Raw genomic sequence first — 23588 nt, 5'->3', positions numbered from 1 at the left:
TTAATTTAGGTCTCATTCTAGTTCATGCTTTTCTCCTTCTTGTGTAGTTGCTGATTAAACCATTATCATTTTTTTTGTAACTTTTACCAGACATTTCTATTGAGAACATCGTTTTTTCTGCAAAAATCTAATGTAAAAAGATTGCGCCTGATGCTATACTCTGTAATTCTCGGATTACTAAATCTTTTATCTTTTCGCAGATCTTAGGCTTTAATGACTTTTCAAAATCTTTAACAGTGCCATTAACTAAAGTAAGTCTAACATTCCATTTCTAATTTATGGGTCTAATCCTATTACTTCTCCCTGGAATAAAGCAAGGATCTCCTAAAGAAAAGTTCTTTTCCTCTAATTTGACTCTTGATACTGAAGCCATACCTTTTCTGCTGTTCCAACTAAAAAGATTAACTCGTTTCAGACTCCAAGTCATTTCATATTTCGATGCTAAAGTCAATTCTCAACTTTATTCTTCTACGGGTTGTTGATCAGAAAATGTTTATTCAAAGACTTACAAAAGTGTTCTCAAGAGTTCTATTTAATCCTTGCTAAACTATTATGAGGTGCTAAATAGGTTGGTTCCAATATTTAAAAACTTTTGAAAACACTCTGACCTCTCCAACTATCGCACAATTGTTTTTCTCTCTAGTATTGGTTACTTTATATAAAACTTTTAAGATTATAAAGTTATTTGTTTTCTAACTGCAGTAATAAAGTCATTTTTGAAGACCTACAATCTTTTTCATTTTCAGTAACTTTAGGAGTAATGCAAGGTTTTCTCTCCTCCTATATGATTACTTATATCATTATTTACCTTTAATAACAATCTTATTGATACTCTTACATCTAAAGTGATTCTATTTGCTGACAACTCAACTTTATACTTTCATCTTGACAAAAAGTTCTCACTTTTTAAACACTTGAAACGAGCAGGTGATCTTTATTCGAATATAATCTTTTGCAACAGCTCGAGGCTTTCAGTGGCTAACCAATTTTAACTCTTATAAAATTTAGTTATTTACTGTAAACAATTATATTGATATTTGGGATGTTCCTGTATTTGATAAATAACAAATCTCTCACTCTAAAACAAGGTCCAAAGCCACATAGTAAATGAAGTTGGATCTATTAAATCTGCCAAGTTTTATTCACTCTCTCATCATTGTAAGGTTGCGTCTCTTGCTTTTTTCTACAAATACTATCATGTGTTTGTAAAAAATGGCTTCTCGAACGAGCAGTTATTGTAAATTCGATTGAATTGTTTCATCAAAAAACTAGCGTCTTTACTGTTCGTCCCTCCTTATCATAAGTTTTTTTATTCATGTAGTTTATTTATTTGCACATTAATCAAATCTCAAAACCCTAAACCATCTTTGTGATTTCCTTTTTGCTTCCCATTAGGAATATATCACTACATCGGGTTCATACTTTGAACTTTTAACTTGTCACCATAATTACACCTTGCCAGGTCTCAAGGACTCTCAATCTCGTCATGAGCCATGACGAGATTGAGGGTCCTGAAGCAGAACGTTTTTGGTACATAAGGAGTTGTTTATGAGGGGTTTTAATAGAAGTGGTATTGAATAAAGAAAGAATGGAATAGAGGGCAACAAGAAAGACAACCACATACAACTTGCAACTTTTTGATAAAACTAAATTAGTTAAAGACGTTTATAAAGATATGCCAGTATTTAAATAATAGTAAATATACGCATAAATGTACAAAGTACTATACCTTTTTTTCTAACCCAGAGTTTCAACCACTGATAATTGCTATAACTTTGCTGATGTGCTACTACCCGTTTTATCACACAAACCCAGTGATTATATTACCCAAGCATAAAAAATAGATGCAATGTTTGCTGGATACATTTGTCTTCTCCTAGGTCTCCAATATCTATCAATGACTACTTTTTTTTTGTGGCAAATTTTCAAATAAAGTTTTATTTTTATTAATTAAAGCAGTATACTTGAGCATTAAACAGTAAATTTGAGCATTACACCTCCAAAATTGTATTATCTTCTTAAAAGCATACTTGGGGAATCAACACTTCGATCAGAGAAGATATTAAAATTTTAGTCGTTAAGCAAACTATGGTAGAAATGAAGTAGTGGATTGTAAGTGTTTTACTTTAAGTTATAAATAAAACTATATTGCATGTTGTATATATAGATCACCTTTAAAAAATAATGAGATCAAATTTACAAACTTTAATGAAAAATGGATCATCATGTTAAAAAATAAATACATAGATATTATGGTCATGGGTGATTTTTACTTTAATATTGATCCATTTAATAGTAATCTACACAGCTCACCATATTAAAAGTTTTCTTAAAGTGATAAGAAAACCAAGCTTAAAAATAATCAACAATGAAATTATACCAACAAGAATGACTCCAACTACAAATACAGTGGTTGACCTGTTTTTAAGTAATTTACCTCTTGAAATTGTTCAAAATGAATCTCATAAAATTTAAGGCCATGAAATGCTTCCGTTTATGTACAAATACAAATTAAAAAAAGAGTTCACAATTAAACAATAACCTTTACCAACATTCCAAAGAAATTAAATTATATGTCAAAACAGACTATAAAAATTAAATCAAGAGCTGATAGTCAAGCTTGCAGAAAAAGAGGATGAATTCAGGAAACTAAATATTGATGAAATGGCCGAGCAATTCATTAATAGTATTCGAGAAACTATAAAAAACAGTAGTACAAACAAAAATCATTTTAAATAACAATAGGAGTTCTTACTATAAATGGATCAGTGATTTAAAGTTGTTGACAGAAAGTAAAAAAGCGAGTCTTGAGTGGAGTATATTTAAAACAATGAGAAAACTTAAAGTGAACATAGAAATTTGTTTCAATAAATACAAGTTATCAAAAAATGGTAAAATACTAAAACCTCTTATTGAGAAAGTTGAAAGCAGAGTATTTTAAAAGAAAATTGGTTTGCTTAAAAATGACAGTGTTGCTATGTGAAAGACTTTAAAATCTCGCACTAAAACTAAGTGTAACCACTTAACTTAATATATGGGAAGATATCACATTTGATGGTTTAAATGAAAAATCGATTGCTGATAAATACAACGAGTTTCTCATACAGAGTATTCTTAAACTGAAAAATCAATAACAAATTTAAACAGCCAATTGGCAGTTGCTCACATAAAATAATCACAGCATGTCAGTGGAATGATTGAATTCAAAGAAATTTCTAAATATCAACTTGACAAAATAGTTAATGACCTTAAAGATAAAAAAAGTATGCGTGAAGATTTGAATGTACCAACTTTAAAAAAAGTATATCCAAATTTGCTGAGAATAATTAATCTATCTTCAAAAACAGGTTTTGTTCCTAAAACTTGAAAAAGATCCACACTAATACCCATACAGTAAGTGACATCGCCCAAATTACCACAAGACATGAGGCCACTTAATATGTTAGCAGTGATTGAAAAGGTTTTTGAATTATGTGTACATATGCAGTTATCTACTTCTTTTGAAGAAAACATGCTACTTAAAAAAAATTAATTTGGCTTCCGAAAAACTCACTCTTCAGAAACAGCAGTTCAACTACTCATTTCAAAATGGAGGGCATCAATTGATAGCAGTATGTTGGCGTGGCTTAGGTCTACAACTTGAACACATTTGAAACAATCAAAAGAAAAGTTTTAATTGAAAAATTAAAGTGCTACAAAGTGGGAGATTTAGTAGTTCAATGGATTATAAGCTACTTAACAGGAAGAACTTAAAGAGTAAGAAATGGTGATCAATTATCAACTGAGTTACCCTGTGAGATAGGTGTAACCAAAGGATCAGGACTGGGGCCCCAGTTATTTATAATATACATGAATGATATTGGCAGAGCTACCCGATATGTAATCATTAATCTCTTTGCAGGTAAGTCAACGAGTATGTTGATTACAAGTTCCAAGGTAAAATATTTAAGTATTACTTAAAAGTATCCGAAAAGATATGTCAACCTTAAAAATGAAGTAGTTAAATTCAGTAAATGTGTAAAATACCTGGGTGTTAAAATTGATTACAATTTGAACTTTTCTGAACACATTAGCTATACTGCAGCTAAAATTGCAAAGAAAGAAAGCTCGTCATGTTCTAAACTGGTAGGTATCTAACGTCGGGAGCCAAAACAATACATACTAATTATCGGACTTTATTTTGGACATTGTGCTTCATTATTCTTTAATGCAAATAAAAATGAAATTCAAATGCTACAAAAGTTACAAAACAAAGCAATAAGAACAATTTTGAAATGTGACTGGTTCACACATGGTAATGATTTGTCGTCTAGATTAAACTGGCCATCTGTAAAAGAAAATATTTAAATGAAAGTTTTTACATTTTTACACAATACTATTCAACTACAGAAAATGAATGGCTTTTAAGGATTAAGTATAAAAAATAATAAAGTGCACAATTATTTTACAAGAAATCGAAATAATTACCACTTAAAAATCCAGAACAAAAAAAGCGGACAAAAATCTATCTTTTGCAATGGGATAAAGTTGTACAATAAATTGCCAAATGAATCTAAATGGCTTGACATGAAAGAATTCAAAAATCAAGTCGTGAAGTTTTTAAAAGAAAAAGAATGTTTGTAAAAACAATATGAAGTGCTATGTAGTATTTTTTACAATGATTTTAAATAGCTGAAAACAGGCTAATCATAACATTAATAGTAATAATTTGCTAACATAACAATAATAATTTGCAATTTATTATGTACTTTTATTAACTTGTTACACAAGACTCATTTTCTGTATCTAAAAATGTTTTCATAACAACATAAATAAAAAAATTACCTGCAAAACTTGGCCCAGCAATAATACTTAAACTGTACGCTCCAAACAATATTGAAAAAGCAAGTGCTATATTTGTATCATTTGTCTGATGAGTGATAATAACTATTGACACTATGGCAGTACCTAAATTAAGTTCACTTTTTAAAATTTAACTTTCTCTAAATTTATAATTTGTTTAACCAATAGTTATGAAAAGTTTAACTAACATTTTAATTCAAAATTAATCAAAATTTAAAATTAAAATTAAAAATAAATAAATAATATTAGTTTTATACTAGAATAAAATAAAATATTAGCTTCTATCATCTTTTTTTTTAATATTATTTATATTTTTAGATATTTATACTACTATTGCTTTTGCAGAGTACTATTCGTGTACAAAAGTGTGAATAAGAATAAAAAGAAAAACAAATTTTTTGAACTCAAAGGATAAATTTCAATAATTAATTTATCACTTTTTAGCTTTTTTATTAACTAAAACAAAAAAGAAGAAACTTTAATATAACAACAGCAATAATAATGTTCTGTTCAGGAATGCGGAGATCCAAAAAGGATTCCGGATTTGAAAGTCACAAAAAGATTACTTCATCCTAGTTTTTGGTATTCAGGAGCTTCTAAAATATAAATAAGTTTATGGACTAAATAGAAAAAATATTAAGACTTTTAGGTTAGAGGAACAATCATTTTTTGAGTTCTTAGGTATAATTAGCGGGCAAAGGTTTCGGGGCTTAAAACATTTTTAGGTTTCAAGTCATTAAATCTCCAAAAGATTTTTTTCTTATAGCTGATTATAATTCAACAAACGTATTAAGAAAAGTTGATAATACCGCCCGGAGGTAAAGATCCTTTCTGCTGAAAGGTCAACTTTTAGGGAGGCGGAAGCTGTTCAGAAAATAGCAATTAAGAACAAAGATCGCAAGACAGAGACAGTTAAACTCAAGTTAGCCTCACAATAAGCAAGTAGATCTAGTGAACTTTGCAAGAAATAAGACTCACGAGTACTAGTGAATGATAGATTTAGAGAACTTGGTTATGAAAATGATTTTTTGTGTTTTATGGTTTTGGGTACTTTGGTCATTTTTTGATTGGGTAATGAACTTGACTAAAAGCAAGGATAATACTCAGTGCACTATTTCATAGTCAAAGCAACTGACTATTACTAGTCCAAGCCAATTCCCAATTTTACTATTAATAAACCTTAAGCCTAACAAAGGTCTCCAAATGTGGTATTGACAATGCACCCCAAAAAGATTAACAGGGACACCATAAATACGCAACATGGCACTTTTGGTACTCTGATACTTTACAACTGTTGATGGAATCAGCTTTTCTAAGAGCTGGCGCAAATTCAAAATCATCTCCAACTGGCCTCAGAAACCATAAAGTGTTTATGGTTATTATTAACAAGATAATAACAATTATGACCATAATGAAAGAAACAAATTCCTGTTGAGTTTTAAAAAAGAATTACTCTTTAAGCTATATCTCATTATTGTTTAAAACTGAAAATCAAATTTGAAGTTATATTACTAAGAAAGTTAGATCTATAAGCTGCGATAAAATAGGCCGAATGAAAGTTTGAACTCATTCTAAATAATTATATTAATGTTGAGATTTGGACAGAACGTTTCTAGTGATAAACAGAAATTTTTTTCCTGAATTTAATTGGCACATATTTTAAATTACCGTTTTTTTTTTAAATTTCAACACTACCCTGTTCGATTGAAACAACATTTAATAAAATTCATTGTCAAACATTAGATAGAGTTAGTGCATATATTAAAAAATCCTGGCTATCTCGTGGCAAACTATATGTAGCATGTAACGAAAAGAACATTTAATACCCCAGTAGGCACGCAACGTTTTATTCACGTTTCAATCACGTGTATTTTAGGTGACTTCGTCCAGGTCATTATTTCTGTGAAAGTTACGTGAAAGATATGTGCCAAAATATCGCGTCTTTCGGAACTTTTTTTATTCTCAATAATATTTTTAAAATTTTTTTATTCTCAATAAAAACCTGGGATAAGAAATGTGAAATAATATTTTTTATTATATTAATTATTTTTTTATAGTATAGTTTTTGTATTCAATATAGTAGTTATAATTATTTACTGTTATGATAATATAATTAATTTTTATTGTAGTATTATAGTAATAAAAAAAAAAATAATATAATATAATATCTTATAACGCATTGCATTTAAAACGGAATTAAAAAGTCAAATATTTTAAGTTGTAATATCAAATTAAGTTAAATAAATTAGTTCCAAGCGTTATTTTGCCACACAAATAAGATTAAACTCAAATAATATATTAGACTGGCGAATTTGTCCATTTTGCTTACTTAATTTAGTACAAAATAAGTTATGACAAATTTAATATCAAATTATAAGTTCTCATAGAACTTATTCTTGATCCTTGAGCAATGATGATCTATAAAACTATTCATCAGTTTTATTCAAGAGTCGTTAATAAAAACCAAAAATAAATTTTCTTTTTTTATTTGGTTTTTATCAAGCGTAAAGAATTTATCCAAGATAATATCAATAAATAAATGTGTTATGTTTTATTTATTATTGACATATGTATATATTATTGTTAAATACTTTATCTTTTTGTAATATAAGACATCTTGATCTAGTGCTTTACTTGTTTAAAAAGGTTAATACTTATTTATTTAATTTTTTTATGTTTAAATATTATATGATTCATATATATTTGAATTATATGAAATTATTTCTATATATATATATATATATTATATCGTTTATTACAATTGTTATTATGTACAATATAAAACAGGTTATTTACGCGGATTTGTTCGATGTTTTCCCCACAAAAAGATGATTATGATGCTATAGTATTTGAAATTGCATTATACTTATCTTTTAATGTCATGACCTTCCAATATGTAAAGCAAGAATTTCTATTCAAGTATAGCATTCCTTTTTTAAAAATTGTTTCATGATTTAGATCAAAGAAATAGCAACACCAGAAAATCTTGTTGCCAAAACAGTTGATGACTCATCATGTAAGATTTGTGTTAAAAGTTTGTAATTTAAGATGATTATTTAATAATGATATTATTATTTAAGTTTTTATATGTTTCTTTTTAGCTAAATTTGGTGTCGCTTCACTATTATTCGAGGAACTCTTCACTTATTCATTAGATAAAGTTTGATACGTGCTCTTACCTAGTTTCCTTCTTCACGTTTCAATCATGTATATTTTAGGTGACCTTGTCCAGGTGACAATTTCACTTGATTGAAACGTGAAAGTTACGTTGCCAAAATATTGTGTATTTTGGAACTTTTTTTATTCACAATAAAAACCTGTGATTAGAAACTTGGAAAGATATTCTTTGATTTATTTACTATTTTTTTATAAATTAGTTTCAGGGATTATCTTATTCATGATATTCCCGGAATAGCAGAAATTTTTCTGAAATTTATCTTTTTCCAAATATCCGAAAAGTTTTCCATACAACAACTTAAAGTATATATTATTCATCTAATTGTTTTTATGTTGTTTTTAGTCATCATTCATACAAAAATTAAGAAAAGTTTTTAAAAAATTGAGAAATAACTTGGCTGAATGCAAAATTAAGGAAAAAATGAGGGGGAAAATATTCTAAAATTTTTCAGGATATTTTCCGCAAACAATTTTCCGGATTTTTTAAATATAATGATTATATGAAATATTTTATTTTATTTATATATTTGTTAAACATATGTAGTTTATATATTTATTATTGTAATTACTTTTTTTTTACTTTTATAATAATATAGTTATTTTGCATTGTAGTTTTATAATAATTAATAAAAAAGAAGTTATTCAGGCATAAGATATCTTATAACACCACAATACAGTTGACAAATAAAATCTTACATATAATATTTTATCTAAACATATTATTATTTATATCTAAGCTTCATCAAATTAGGTTTAATAAATATATTACAAAGCTTAGTTCAAAATTGTGTAACGTTATGGCAGATAATTCTCATATTGCAACACGCAAAAAATCAAACCCTACTACAAGGTATACTTTTTTTTTTCTACCCTATTGTATATTATTTTAGACTGTCAAATTTGCCGATGTAATTAATTTAATAATAAGTAAGTTATTATAACCTATTGATCTTAAATTTATTCAGCTTACATGACAAATGATGAGGCTGCTGCATAAAATATTGTCTGACTAGAAAGACCCAATGGTATTGTTATGTTATTGCCTAGGAATATCATTCTGTAGTAAGACCCAATAACCTTTTAACTTTTAAAGTTTAAGAAATTTCACTTTTCCCTCTTTTCGTCTTCTTTTATTGAGATATAGGCGCCCTAGCTTAAGAGTTTAATTTAGTTCATAATTTGTTGGAGAATGTAACTTGATTCTGGTTCCAGAATCTTCAGCACTCTGTATTTATTGGTAACCTAATTTGACAATACTTTATTATACATATTTTTAGTTTTATACTTAATATATTATATATAAATGAGGGTAGATAGAGCTCCTAGCCATGGTGAATGTTTCCACAGACCTCAAGGTGAAAATCTTCATGGGTAAGTAAAATCATGATATAAAATCCCCACTATAATGTTTGTGGTTATGTGGTAACTATTACATTTTTATAAATTGTTTTAATTTTTTTGTGTGCATTCTAAAATGACATTTAATGCTGTTCAAAACTTTGTAGATTACTCATTTAAAGCAACTTCGTGGGCTGTCACCTTTGCATCTAGTGAGTTAATGTATGAACAAGTTAATGCAGAAACAGATGCAAATATAAGAAGAAGGAAAACAAAGAAAACAAATTATCATGTTATCACATAATACACAGATGTTATCACATAAGGTGAGTAGATTTCTTAATACACCCATCAGTTAATAACATTATATATAGATATAGATATATCTATAGATAGATATTAGATATAGATATATATAGATAAACAATATTTTTCTAACTTTATTTTTTATTTTGTAATTCTCTTTTTTCAATCATTTGTCGACTTTTTTGTTTATCTTTTTTTATTAAATCCTTATTTTATAGCAATCAGAGTATAAAATTAGAAGGCAAATGACTTTTTTTATTTTTTTACACTGTATGTAGTAATGTTTTCTTCAAACTTATTTAACGATTTAGATAAAAAAGAAAACAAATAGCAGCACTAGAAAGTCTTGTTGCCAAAATAGTTGGCAACTCACCAAGTAAGATTTGTTTTAAAAGTTGTAAGATAATTATTAAATAATCATATTATTATTTAAGATTTTATTTGTTTCTTTTCAGCTAAATCTGATTCATTAGATAAAGTTTGATGCGTGCTCTTATCAGAGAAATCTCAACTGATTCGTTAGATTATGTTTAAAGTGTGCTTTTATGGGAGAATATATGACTGATTCGTTAGACTAAGTTTGAAGTGTGCTCTTTGTGGATTGAAGCGTGCTCTTCGTAAGTTGCAGATCTACGACTTGTACTTATTACTTATTGGATATAAGGAGGATATTTTAACAAAAGTGCAGCTTTTATTACAAGTTAAAAATGTTTATGTCAAGATCTAATATACTGACTAATAAAACCATGTAATTTAATACGTATTAAATATTTCCTCGACGATAAGTTTTTTTTCTTTACACGAATCCAAACACTTGGTAATTATAAAGCATAATTATTGCTTAAATATTACGTGCCAAAATTAACGTAAAAAGCACGTCTTTTGGACAGTTTATGGGGACCAAAAAGTCACCTAAATATTACACGTGCCAAAAGTAACGTGAAAAACACGTCCATAAATCACGTGAATTCGTAATTTCACGGGGACCCAAAAAGTCACCTAATTGTCACGTGCCAAAATAACGTGAAATTCACGTTTTTGTCACGTCGCTGTGCCTACTGGGACTTTGTTCCTCGAAGTTAATAAACATCTAGTACTCTAGTACAAGGTATGGCAGATAAATAATGTTACACATGCTTGTATTTTTTGTAATTATTAGTTATAAAAAAGATATACTTTATTTTAAAAAATAACTCATATATAGTTTGTATCTAATAATTTTAGTTCTGCACATTTTATGATTATTTTTTTGTTGCCACGTTTATAACTAGTGCTACATGGTGATGCGTGTAGTTAGGTTTTAATACCACCCAGCCAAGTGGTCTAACTATAGAGCAGTTTTACAAGTATTTAGTGTCAAGCAGTGTTAGTTTTTTACAAAGCAGAATTTGTGATCAAATTTTATTTTTTCAATCTAGAAATATGTCATATAATTATAGTTATTATATATATTTAACATTTTCAAAATTTATTAATGTTTTTTTAAAAGTCTTGGCCGCTTTTAGATTCTCACAATGCCTACCGTTTTAACTGACTTTGAAAAATTGTTCACAACAGATAGTATGAAGTCTTTTTATGTTTCTAAAGACCAAGCGACTTGATGAAAATCTTTATACCTCTTCTCCGCTATTATTTTCAAATAACAAATCAATTAGTCCCGTATGTTATAATTAATTTACGATTACCCTAACATGCAAACAAATATGTACATGAGCCTTGCTTAATAGGTTAAATTATAATTTTAAAATTTTTGATTTTCAATTCGGTGGATAATTTTAGCTCTGCGAATAGCATTTTTTGGGTACATAAAGCTGTTGTTTTAGGCATAAACTCAAGGGTGGTTCAATCTTTTTAAATTATTGAAACTTAAAATTGTATAAAGTTTTTTTTATGTTTTACGATATATGATATAACGTGATTTTTTTTTTCTAAAAAAAAAATTTATCGGCTAAAAGCGCAACATAAAGTTGAAAAAAACAATAGTTAAAATAAATGATAAGTTTTTTAAAAAATTATCTTATTTTATTTTAACTTTTACTGGATTTTTTTCATAAGAACTTTTCAGACTTTAATTTCTTTAAATGATGTCTTTAAAGTTCAGAAAAAATTACTGTAATTGAAAATCTATTTCTTAATGATGATATTGTAATTTTACCTTGAGATGAAGAATCTGTAAATTATTGCAAGCTGTTACGAGCTAAGTAATTATGTTTTTATGAGATTATCGTTTTTCAAAAATTTATTGAAAAGAGTTGAATTTTTTATTTGCAATCATGTAAATTTCAATTCTAATAAAGATAATAAACTAACTATGTCTGCTTCAAAAAACACAAGACTCTCTATGGAAACAAAGTTATCAACTTATTTTGGCCGAAGTAAGGATCTTCTTCCGTCAGAAGTGCCGACTTTAAGAGATATTTTGAGAAAAGGTCTGCAGCCGTATTCACATCCTTCCGTGAAACTATGAAAATTGAGTGTTTAGTTAGCTGAAAATACTGCTTAACGGCCAGCGTTATCAAACGGAGGAAAGTAATTGGTATTCTATTCCTTCTGTTTAGCTACGAATACCAACCGCTCTGATAAATTTTTCAGTTAAAATTCCTGCTTTAGCCAGTTCCATTAACTAGTTTTCATGCTGTTTTTCTCATCGCATATAAATGTTGCGAAGACTTATTTCAAGAAATCGCGATTGTCTTTATCACACCAAAATCGAGGTTTTATTCTCCTACTGCTTAAACTGTATATTAACTTCAAAATGAGTTATTTCACTGTGTACTTTGTACTATGTTCTTTCTGTTTTAAGAAATTGACAAATAGTTGTTCAAAAATTATTTTACTTTTAAAATGAACATTTCTTAGGCTAAAATCAATCTTAAACATACAAAAAAAATACTCAACTTTTTAATTATAATAATTTAATATTCTCTACAAAACCAAAATTAAAAAAACAATATCCCAAAAACTTACTCTAAAAATAACTCTTAAATAAAAATTAATATAAAGTGATACACGAAAAAATAAAATTGATATTTTTGTAAAATTTTGTGCCCAAATTCTTTTAATTATGCTTGGTGTCAATTTAAGACAGAAAGTTTCATGTAACCTCTCTAAGGTTTTGTCTTAGAGGATATGAGAAAGCTTTATTTGCCACCCAATCTTTGTTTTATTGTTACAGTCCTGTAATACAGGGCTGTGTACATATTTTACAGTGATATGATACAATTATACAGTGTATGGTTATATGTAATTTAAAAACATGGATTGAAAAGCAAAACAATTTGGAAATATCAAAAGTGTTTTATTTAAGTAGCACTTGATTTATTTAATTAAAAATTTTTGTTTTTAAAATCGTATTTTTGTAAAATAATTATTAGAGGGGGTAAGCAAAAATCCAGGCTGCTACCTTGGTCGCAGTATAGAGATTTTAAGTACCCTTTATTACGTGCTTGTTAATATTGTTAATTTAGTATTGTTAAGTTAAAACCATTAACTGTTTTAAAAAACTTACATACAAGCTACAAAAACATTATATATGTTAGGCTTATATAATTTATTATAAAACATCTTTGCAAGAGGAAAATAAAATAAAGAGGAAATCTGAAGTTGAGAAAAAACTAGAAATGGAAAAAATAAAATGTAGAAAATGACAACTGTATTTCAATATTTAATTTAGGATGATTCATATTGTTAAAAGGAAAAGATTTCAGAAGATCCCACTTCAAAACAAGGTTTGAAAAAAAAACTACATGTGAATTAGTCAATTATGCAGAAGTTTCAATAAGATATGATATTTCACCAGCAGCAACATCAGCTATTGTTACATCCTTTCTTCTAGAGCTTATTGAAGTGAAGTATTTGATGCCTGATATGTCTTATTAAGCAATTGATCAGATGAAAGTAAGAAGAGCAAGGAAAGCAACAATTGAGTGATTAAGAAAATTCTGAAGAAAAATTAATTGACGAAGAACCTATAGGTTTATAGCTTAAAGCTTTTTTTTTTATTAATGGAAGGAAGGACTCAACATAGTGTTAGAACAAGGACCCTCTCACAAGTAATATTCGCATTAGAACTATAAAAGAAGAACATATAACTGTGAGCTGTGAGCCTGATGGAAGATACCTTACTAATTACACACAACCTAAAACCTAAATGCTTTCAAGCAAACCGTCTAAAGAAACCGCATTTGCTCAACAATTAGATGGTTCCAAGGGCTATCCATGAGTCCTAAGAAGTAGTAGGGGGAGATACTACAAACTCAAAATAAGTTTTAGGAAAAGATCAAGGTTTGCAATTAAATCTGAAATAATCAGTAGGGAGAAAATTATTCTAGTCTATTTTTATGCTGCATTGAAATAAATTACCATTAAAGCATATAATTGTTGAACTGGGCTGCCCAATTAATTCAAAGGATTGTTTCTTACCGGCTCTATTGGAAAACCTTTATCTAAAATCAAAAGCATAAAATGACTTGAAATGTTTACAACTAGAAATCCTAGAACCTTTACTTAAAAGTTCTTAAAGCATTCTCAACAGATGCAGCTCTCTGTTATAAGTTGATACAATGTTTGTCCACAGACAAGATGGGCATACATCTTTCTAAAGTAAAATGTGGAAGTATTTGCCACAGCAGATGGCTTATGACAGCAGAAGCTTTCATTTAACTCTATATGAGTGATTACACTTTTACTGTTGAGGATCTTTGAATGTTTCATTTAGTCCATCGAAATGGGTATCATGCGGTATGAAAAAAAACACGAATGTACAAAGTAAAACACGATATCGTAGATGGTCCAGGTCATTTCGTAACAGTGTTGTAACTGCTGAAATAAACAAGATATTAAAACTGAATACTTGCCACACAAACATTCAAAATGGAGTCTAGTTGGTCCTCTCGGAACGCCTTATTTTTACTCTTTTGTCAAGCTCAGATAGAGAAATCAAGAAAGTTTGCCATTAAAACAATTAAGGATATAGAAAAACCTCGCAGTACGGAGACACAGCAGTAAGATCACAAAAAAAGTTTTTTTCTCAATACAGAAGCTTTATTTATCGAAGAGCTAATGATTGGAAGAAGGAAAAAATATCAGAACAAGTGTTTAAATGCCTAATCTCTAAATTTGATCTTCTCAAATATCTGTTTACTCAGTTTGAAGCTACGTTCTTTCCTTTACACATGCAATCTTGTGAAATGGAAGTCAAAGAAATTACTGAATCAGCACTTTCCGTATGCGATTTTGAAAAAAGATACGGCAGTAAGAAGACATAAGAGCAAGTATGAAAAACAGAAAAATTACAGACTTTAATTCACAAAAAAATTTAAGTCGCTTCTTTTTACAACATTGTAAACAAAAAAATAATTAAAGATAAAAAAAATAGTTTTTATGACTATATTATAACTTAACATTGTTTTGCTTTTTATGTTCTTAAGCTAGAAATAAAAGTAAATAAAACTGCCAAATCAATAAATACTTGATTAAAACTTTAATTCTTAACAATTTTCACCGGCAAAGCTACCTTACCCCGCGAAATTTTTTTTTCCAGAAAAAATTATTTACATTTATTGAGCATATGTAGTAAAACGTAAAAAAACTTTATACAGTTTTTGATTTAATTTAAAAAGTATGAACCGCCCTTTTTCATTTGCTGGCAGATCAACCAAATATACAAAAAGTAAATACATATATATATAATTTTGGAAGTAAATACATATGGTGGCACCATAAAAATTATCTGCCGAGTTGAAATCAAAACTTTTAAAAGTTTGATGTACCCTTTCTTAATCTATATTTACCCATAATGTAATAGTATAATATAATAACCTACAAATAATAATATATGAAAATATCAAAACAATAACAAAATAATATAATAACCCATTGTACTTATTTTTTACAGCAACTTGTAAAAAAATGGGTAAACGCTCTAATGATTTTCTTATGTTGAGCTATTATTAATAGTATTTTACTTATGCAATACTTTGTTAAAGTGAAATTTTTAAATAACCTAATTTAAAAATTTCACTCCAAAAAAGTGAAATTTTTAATCAATCTTTGTTACTTTTACTTAACAAAGTAAAAGTAACAAAGATTGATTTAAACAAATGCACATCAAAATGAGCATAAATCAAGTAATAATTTAAGTAATCTACCATTTTTTTAAAACTTTTGATAAGAAAATTAATTTTGTTTAATGACGGAAATGATCAGGCATTTTAAATATTTCATCCAAAATTTCATCGATGTATAATAACATCCGAGAAATAACATCAAAGATACCCATTGATGTATAATAACATTTGAGAAATAACATCCCAAATTTTATTGATGTATAATAACATCCGTGCAACTACATCTGTAGATTTTTCGGATGTAACTCCACATCCGATTTTTTTTTTAATAATGCATTATTTTAACCAGATGTAGTTACATATTTCATTTTTTTCGGATGTAACTACATCCGGGAATAAAGTAATTTAAAAATGCGTTATTTTAACCAGATGTAGTTACACATCTGATTTTTTTCGGATGTAACTACGTCCGGAAATTTATTTCAATTTATTTTTTATTTAATTTTTAATAATGGATTATTTTAGGCGGATGTAGTTACACATCGAGAAAAAATCCCGGATGTAGTTACATCTTTCTAAAGAGGCTATTATGCATCGATGAAATTTATGATGTTGTTTCTCGGATGTTAATTCAGGATGAAGAAAAAAGCGATAGTATTACACAAAAATGTGCGGATGTTATTTCACTACTCCGCGGATGTATGGACAGATGTAGTAATCTTTTTCCGCCGACTATAGCTCAACAAACACACACCCTGCCTTCGGTTTTTGGCTGGGGTCAGTTAGAAATGATATCTCGATAAAGATTTACCCCTCTTGGGCAGATCGTCGCGTTGGTTTGACAAGTTTCTTACTGATCCGTGAGTAGTTTCAAGATAAATCGATGTCAAAAAATGTTATATTTTAACCAAAATAATCTATTTTGGTTAAAATATAACATTGGTAATATTTTTCACCCGCGATTACATTAGCATTTGCCTTTAGCATCAATATTTGTAACTAAAAAAATGTTTTACTCTTCATTGAAAAATAAATACCCCCAAAAATGCAGTTAGAACCTTGTCATAGTAAAATAGTTATATCTTTACTATGACAAGGTTTTAAATGCTTTTAAAACGGTTGTTTGAAACATTTTAAATACTTTAAAGTTATATTAATTGAAGTAGTTAACTAATTTTAAACTGTGTAACTGAAATAATAGTATAATAAATGCTAATTACCATATTATCTAACAAGATTCTACCGTTTATTATACTTAATAACCATTACATTATAGCTTAAAAGCTAAAAAATTTTCATCGCATCCTGTCATTTTATAGGTGAAGAACCACTAGTTAGTAATCTCGGTCCTGGAGAGGCACAAAGAAAATACAGCCTTAAAATTGTGCAAGTTAAAAATTTCAACTTAAACATTTAAAACTCTAAAGTTGAATTAAATTTGACATTCACGCAATTCACAGGTTCATTTCAATTATCGGGTTAGTTTTACCAGCACAGTATAAATTAAGAAAGAGGAACTAACTTGTAGTTAAATAGCCTCGCTGTTAAACAATAGTCCTTGGATTCTTGTGGATTTACTTGTATAACATATTTATAATGATAAGAATTTTATTCGTTAACTTGTTTAGGGTCCTTCTGGGATTCCAGTGGTCTATGAAAACCATCTATCCTTTGTGAGCTTTTCGATCAAGTGCATGATCTATTTTCTGAACACACAAATTACTAGAAAGTAAGTATTCTGTAATGTAACACAGTATTTGAATATACTTATCCGATTTTTTTGGAGGACGCGGCAGTCAGACCAAGTAACTAAGTTGCTCATATCGCTTTTCCTCTGCCACAACATCAAATATCTGGCAAAAGTTATTATAAAACGCTTTTTACCGGTGTTGTTAGCCATTGATTCAGTCCACAATGCTCAGTTTTGTTGTTTGGCTGTTGTATGATCTCTAAGTTTATCACACTTAACTTGTCCATAATGCTTTTTCTGATTAAAAGTAGTTTTCTTTCCAACATTATTAATATAATTTATAGTACTTTTAAAAGTCTTTTTAGATCATTTAAAAGTCTTTTTTGTTTAAATCACAGCCTGCGTTTAAATTTGTTAGTAAAAATTTTATTACAAACTCTAACATTTTTAAATATTACTTATGTATATGATGTGGTAAAATAAAATTATATTATTTTGTCCATTAACTACATTTGGAGTTATAAACTGATAGTTAGAGATAAGCAATCGATAATAAACATGCATGACTGATGGTTGGGGGTTAAGATCCAATTTAAATGCCCAGTTAAATGACAGTTAAGGATGTATTAGCAGCAAAAAGTACTTACATGGACAAACGGTAAGGTTGTGAGAAAGACTAATATTAAGTTTTAAAAAAGTATTTTATGCTATTAAAACCATTTATTTTTGTATTGAATAGTTATTTCAACGCTGATAGAAACCAGTACTTTTTGTTGTGCAATGTTCGCTTTATAAAAAGAATTTTATAAAAAAATAGCAAATATAAGCGTTATGATATTTTGTGTTTTACACCAACGTCACACTAGAACACTATACGTTGATATTGAGACCAATTTTTTTAAATGACTTTTTCTGCTAACTGTTATCTCAGCAATCTAAATCTTTCTATATTTATAAACGGTGATGTACTTAATGAGTTAACTACCTTTGTCTTCGAAAATATTACCCGCATATTTGATCCATTGCAAAATTAGCATCTGCTTAGGTTGCATTTTCTTATTGTGCTCACCACATTCTTACTCCGGATTCTAGTTTTTATCTATATAAATCTAAATTCTGTAATGGAATACTGTTGCAATATCTGGAATGAATCTTTCGAATGATGTCCTTTCTTTTTTCGGGAAGTTCGAAAAACGCATTGTAAACATAGTTTGACCTGCTAATGCAGCCAACCTTCAATCACTATCATAACGTTGTATTGTTGCTTCTCTATCTCTTTTTTATGAACACAGTAATGGGTGCTGCTTTAAAGAAGTAGCGTCGCTTGTGCCATCTTCTATAATTCATTTTTGTGTTAGGTGTTCATTTAACTAAGTTTAACCTTTTTACTGTGTCTGTTCCTAAGTGCTCTAAAAATCATTATTTGTCTAGTTTATCTGCGAACATTAGTTCCTTAGATTTCGCCTCCTACATCTTGTTTTCCTGATTCCTATAATTTGTAACGTTTAAGACGTTTTTATCTTGCTTTAGCTACCTCATTTTTCTCTTCCGAAAACTTTCAATTCTAATAGTTGTTGCTTGCAGCTTTCAAAAGATGTTTAAAAAACAATAATAAAAATATATGAAGCTTGCATCTATTACAAATATTATTAATAAATACGCACATGAAGCTTGTGGTATGACTGTCGTATTACTCTTTTGATGATACCCTTAATCTAACCTGATAATACACAAGATGATATAACCTCTATTTATTAAGTGTTTTTGTGTTGTGCTAACCTGTCAATCAACAAAATAGAAGATTTTTGACCGACTCTGCATGCTGTCCATCATCATTCACAACTTATAAAACATACAATAGCACTCAATTTATATAAAATTTTAAAAATAGACTTCCTTAAGCTTTATTCTTTTTTAAGGAGTTTTCTTCCTTTAAGTTATTTTAAATACTTACTTTGACATAATTACTATAGGTAGTTAAAAACAAACAATTAAAATTAGTTTTCTTTAATTGTTCAAATTATCTTAAAAATCTAAAATGCACTTGTTGATGGCTCTCTATTTCCCTCAAAGACTTTTTTTAAAACAGTAATGTCAAATTTAACTCGTTAAATTATTTCAGTAAAATCAATTTAATTATAAAATATTTTTATGACAAAATTTTTACCTTAGACTCTTTTTTGAATTCATTGCATTTATTTTGATTTAAAGTTATCCAATAAAATTTAAATTGCATGATTAAAAATAAGTTGCGTAACTTTACACTAAAACTCGCTGCAAAGATTTCTAGTTTTCGCGTTTTTTGATATTCTTTAAAATGTTAAAAATTAAAGTAGAAGGTCAACGACAAAAAAATAAGCCAAAAAACTGATTTGCTCATTGAACTTTTCCAAAAAAATTTATTAAGAATAATTTGTTTAACAAAAAATATAGAATTTTAGAACCGTATTTATAACTATTATGTGGTATATTGATGAGTAAAAACAGCTCTTTGTTAAATATCATAAAAATGCTTAATGGGCAAGTATTTCCTAGCTTTACAGGCTTGTAATAAATATTAGTTTGCGAGACATTGGTTTGTTATTAAAATTTGTGTGATTAGCAACAGGTTCTAAAACTATATATATACCTGCGTTTTTATTTCTAATAAATTTAAATACTGTTAATTACAATAAATAATTATAAATCCAAAAAAAATTTAAGTACATTTAAAAAAATCTTTTTACCTGTGAAAATACCTTGTAAGAACCTTGTTACTAGAGCCCAATAAAATGTACGACTCATACCAAACAAAAATGTACAAATAATTTGAAAAACTCCTAAGATAACTACAAGCTTCTTAGATTAATTTTGTCAGCCAAATATCCCCAAAGTAATCTAAACAGAAATAAGAAAGCTTAATTTAATTACAACCTACTCTATAGAAAAAATGTAAATATACATACATATATATATATATATATATATATATATATATATATATATATATATATATCTATATATATATATATATATATATATATATATATATATCTTCCTGCTGATTTCAGTGAGCAGTGTTTGATTTTCGTCTGCTGAAATTTACCTTTCTGCTGCCGGGGGTCTTCAGTTCATACATCGACTTTCAAATAGTATATATACAAATACTCGCAGTAGAGTGCGGCCACATTGACTGAGGTTTTGGGATAGGGCAGCAGTCTTTTTATTCATTATTCTTTGTTATCTTCTTCTTTTTCTAAAAAAGTCGTATCGATTTAGATAAGCAAAAAAAAAATTAGCTAATGCTCACATAAATAACATGTTATGCTTTAGTATATATATATATATATATATATATATATATATATATATATATATATATATATATATAAAAAAATATATATATATATATATATATATATATATATATATATATATATATCTATATATTATATATACACATATATATACAGCACCTACTCAAATTATTAGACTCAAACTCAAATTTCAACTTTTCTTCTTTTGTGTTTTTAAATAATGCACTTGAAGCAATTCAAAAATTAATTTTTGGTAATCTATATATTGATATACACAAAGCATGTCATGATCTATATATTGATATATACTAATAATATATATACAATAAAATACACAATAATCCATATATTGATATATACAAAGTTTGTTATGAAGTTTAGTACTTTTTGGTGAGTCATTTTGACTTTAAAAGAGCTTTGATATGCCTTTGCATACTATTTATGAACTTTGAGGTAATTCTTTGACATCTGAATCTTGACGCCATACTTCAATCAGTTGTTCTGTGAGCTTATCTTTATTGTTATTTTGTCAACACGAACTTGCATATATATACATATATATATATATATATATATATATATATATATATATATATATATATATATATATATATATATATATATATATATATATATATGCATATATACATATATATATATATATATATATATATATATATATATATATATATATATATATATATATATATATATATATATATATATATATATATATATATATATATATATATATATATATATATATATATATATCTTATACTGCTGATTTAGGTGAGCAGTGTAGCATATACTGTATCTGAGATTGCCTGCTGCCGGGGGTCTTCAGTTCATACATCGACTTTTCAAATAGTATATATACAAATATTCGCAGTAGAGTGCGGCCACATTGACTGAGGTTTTGGAATAGGGCAGCAGTCTTTTCATTCATTATTCTTTGTTTTCTTCTTCTTTTTCTAAAAAAGTCGTATTGATTTAGATAAGCAAAAAAAAAATTAGCAAATGCTCACATAAATATGCTATAGTATATATATATATATATATATATATATATATATATATATATATATATATATATATATATATATATATATATATATATATATATATATATATATATATATATATAAATATATATATAAATATATATATATATACAGCACCTACTCAAATTATTAGACTCAAACTCAATTTTCAACTTTTCTTCTTTTTTGTTTTTTAAAAAATGCACTTGAAGCAATCAAAACTTAATTTTTGGTAATCTATATATTGATATACACAAAGCATGTCATGATCTATATATTGGTATATACTAATAATATATATACAAATAATATATACCAATAATCCATATATTGATATACAAAGTATGTTATAAAGTTTAGTACTTTTAGTAGTAAGTCATTTTGACTTTAAAAGAGCTTTGATATGCCTTTGCATACTATTTATGCACTTTGAGGTAATTCTTTGACATCTAATCTTGACGCCATACTTCAATCAGTTGTTCTGTGAGCTTCTGTTTACTTGTTATTTTGTCAACACTAACTTGCATTTGGCAAGCTCCAGATAATTTTCAATAGTGTTCATATCTGGAGAATTGACAGGCCAATATAGAAGCTCAAAAATTCCAAGTCTCATTGACCAAATATTTTTATGGATTTTGCAGTATGACATGGAGCATCATCTTGCATAAAATTTCTCACCATTTCAAAACCACTCTCGTATCTCTGGAATCAGCAAAGTCTGCAGGACAGTCTTGTACTGACCTTGTTTATCTTCCCTTGTAAAATGTAGAGAATCGACCAGTATCCCAGCTCGATATGCATGACCAAACCATATTAGATGCTGGGTGCTTTACATGTACAATGTACTTTGGTTTGTGTTGTTCTCCTGGTCTGCGGCACACAATGCTTTCTTTGCTTCCAAATTCTCAAAGGTAAGGTCATTGCTGAATGCAACCTGAATAAAGTAGTCAATATTGACTTTTATTAATTTTTCAAATATTATTAAATTCAATCGGGATAATATATTTATTCAAAAACATTTTTTGAAAATTTGTAACAAGAAAACATAATCTGTTTAACTGTATGGAGTGAAAAAATAGACAATTTCAATCTTAAGAAAAAGAAGAGTATTTCTTAGCCCAAGCAAGACATTTTTTAATCATTGCAGGCAATCATGTTTCGGCTTCTTCAGTTGTTAAGATTTAATTCTAACTCGTATCTTCTCCTTTTAAAGATCCATGTGAAACGTTGATGTCTTGATCTTTCAAAACGGCTTCCAGCTTTATTTATTGCAATTTTTTTAAACAACTTTTTTGATTTTTTCTGCCATCTCTAGCAATTGTTACTCTTTTTCGACCACAGCAAACTTTTCTCTATGGTTCTTATTTTACCCCTATGTAGTTTGAAACTTATTCTGCTGACTGTAGTCTGCAAGACTTCTACTATTTTTGCATTACTCCTTTGGGTGCCATCTGTTTGCATACCACATTCATTCAAACGAACAGCTACTTTAGCTAATTTATATGGGGATCCATGACTTGCTTTACTCATTATTAATCTAAAACAAGCGCAACACTCAATAAGTTATTATGTGACTGCATATGATTAAAAAAAATACTTAAAAACAACTGAAATTATTTAAGACAATAATTAGGCCTCTAAAAATTACATAATTAGAGTTTTGACAAATAAAATCAACGGAAAGTTTTTAATTTTATATTAATAAAACTTACCATACTTTTTATGAAGTTGAAAATATTTTTTTAAAGTATATATTTTAAAAATTTTCCTAATCTAAAACAAAAAATAAATGATATGAAGTTAAATTACACATAAACAACAAAAGTAT

General features: G+C 27.7%; 2 protein-coding genes and 1 long non-coding RNA gene across 4 annotated transcripts in view; 2 read left to right on the top strand and 1 right to left on the bottom strand.

The window, feature by feature from the left end:
- The window catches only part of LOC136079289 (uncharacterized), a 32270-nt gene extending 12015 nt beyond the window's left edge, over positions 1-20255 (bottom strand). Inside the window, exons 1-2 of the mRNA XM_065795022.1 lie at positions 20148-20255; positions 4825-4947 (exon numbers count right to left, since the gene is read on the bottom strand). Of these exons, the coding sequence (XP_065651094.1) occupies positions 4825-4947; positions 20148-20205 (181 nt within the window). The 5' untranslated portion in view covers positions 20206-20255. The remainder of the gene's footprint in view (positions 1-4824; positions 4948-20147) is intronic.
- Positions 1-23588, top strand: part of LOC105846055 (interferon-induced very large GTPase 1) — a 140135-nt gene that overhangs the window by 26482 nt on the left and 90065 nt on the right. The gene's annotated exons all lie outside the window — the stretch shown is intronic.
- LOC136079037 (uncharacterized) lies at positions 8004-9677 on the top strand. Its single transcript, XR_010637885.1, has 3 exons — positions 8004-8074; positions 8771-8869; positions 9525-9677. It is a non-coding gene; the product is annotated as an uncharacterized LOC136079037 (long non-coding RNA).

The sequence above is a fragment of the Hydra vulgaris genome, chromosome 04, assembly GCF_038396675.1.
Source record: "Hydra vulgaris chromosome 04, alternate assembly HydraT2T_AEP".
NCBI classification, from domain to species: Eukaryota; Metazoa; Cnidaria; class Hydrozoa; order Anthoathecata; family Hydridae; genus Hydra; species Hydra vulgaris.
This window is presented reverse-complemented; position numbering and strand designations above follow the sequence as displayed.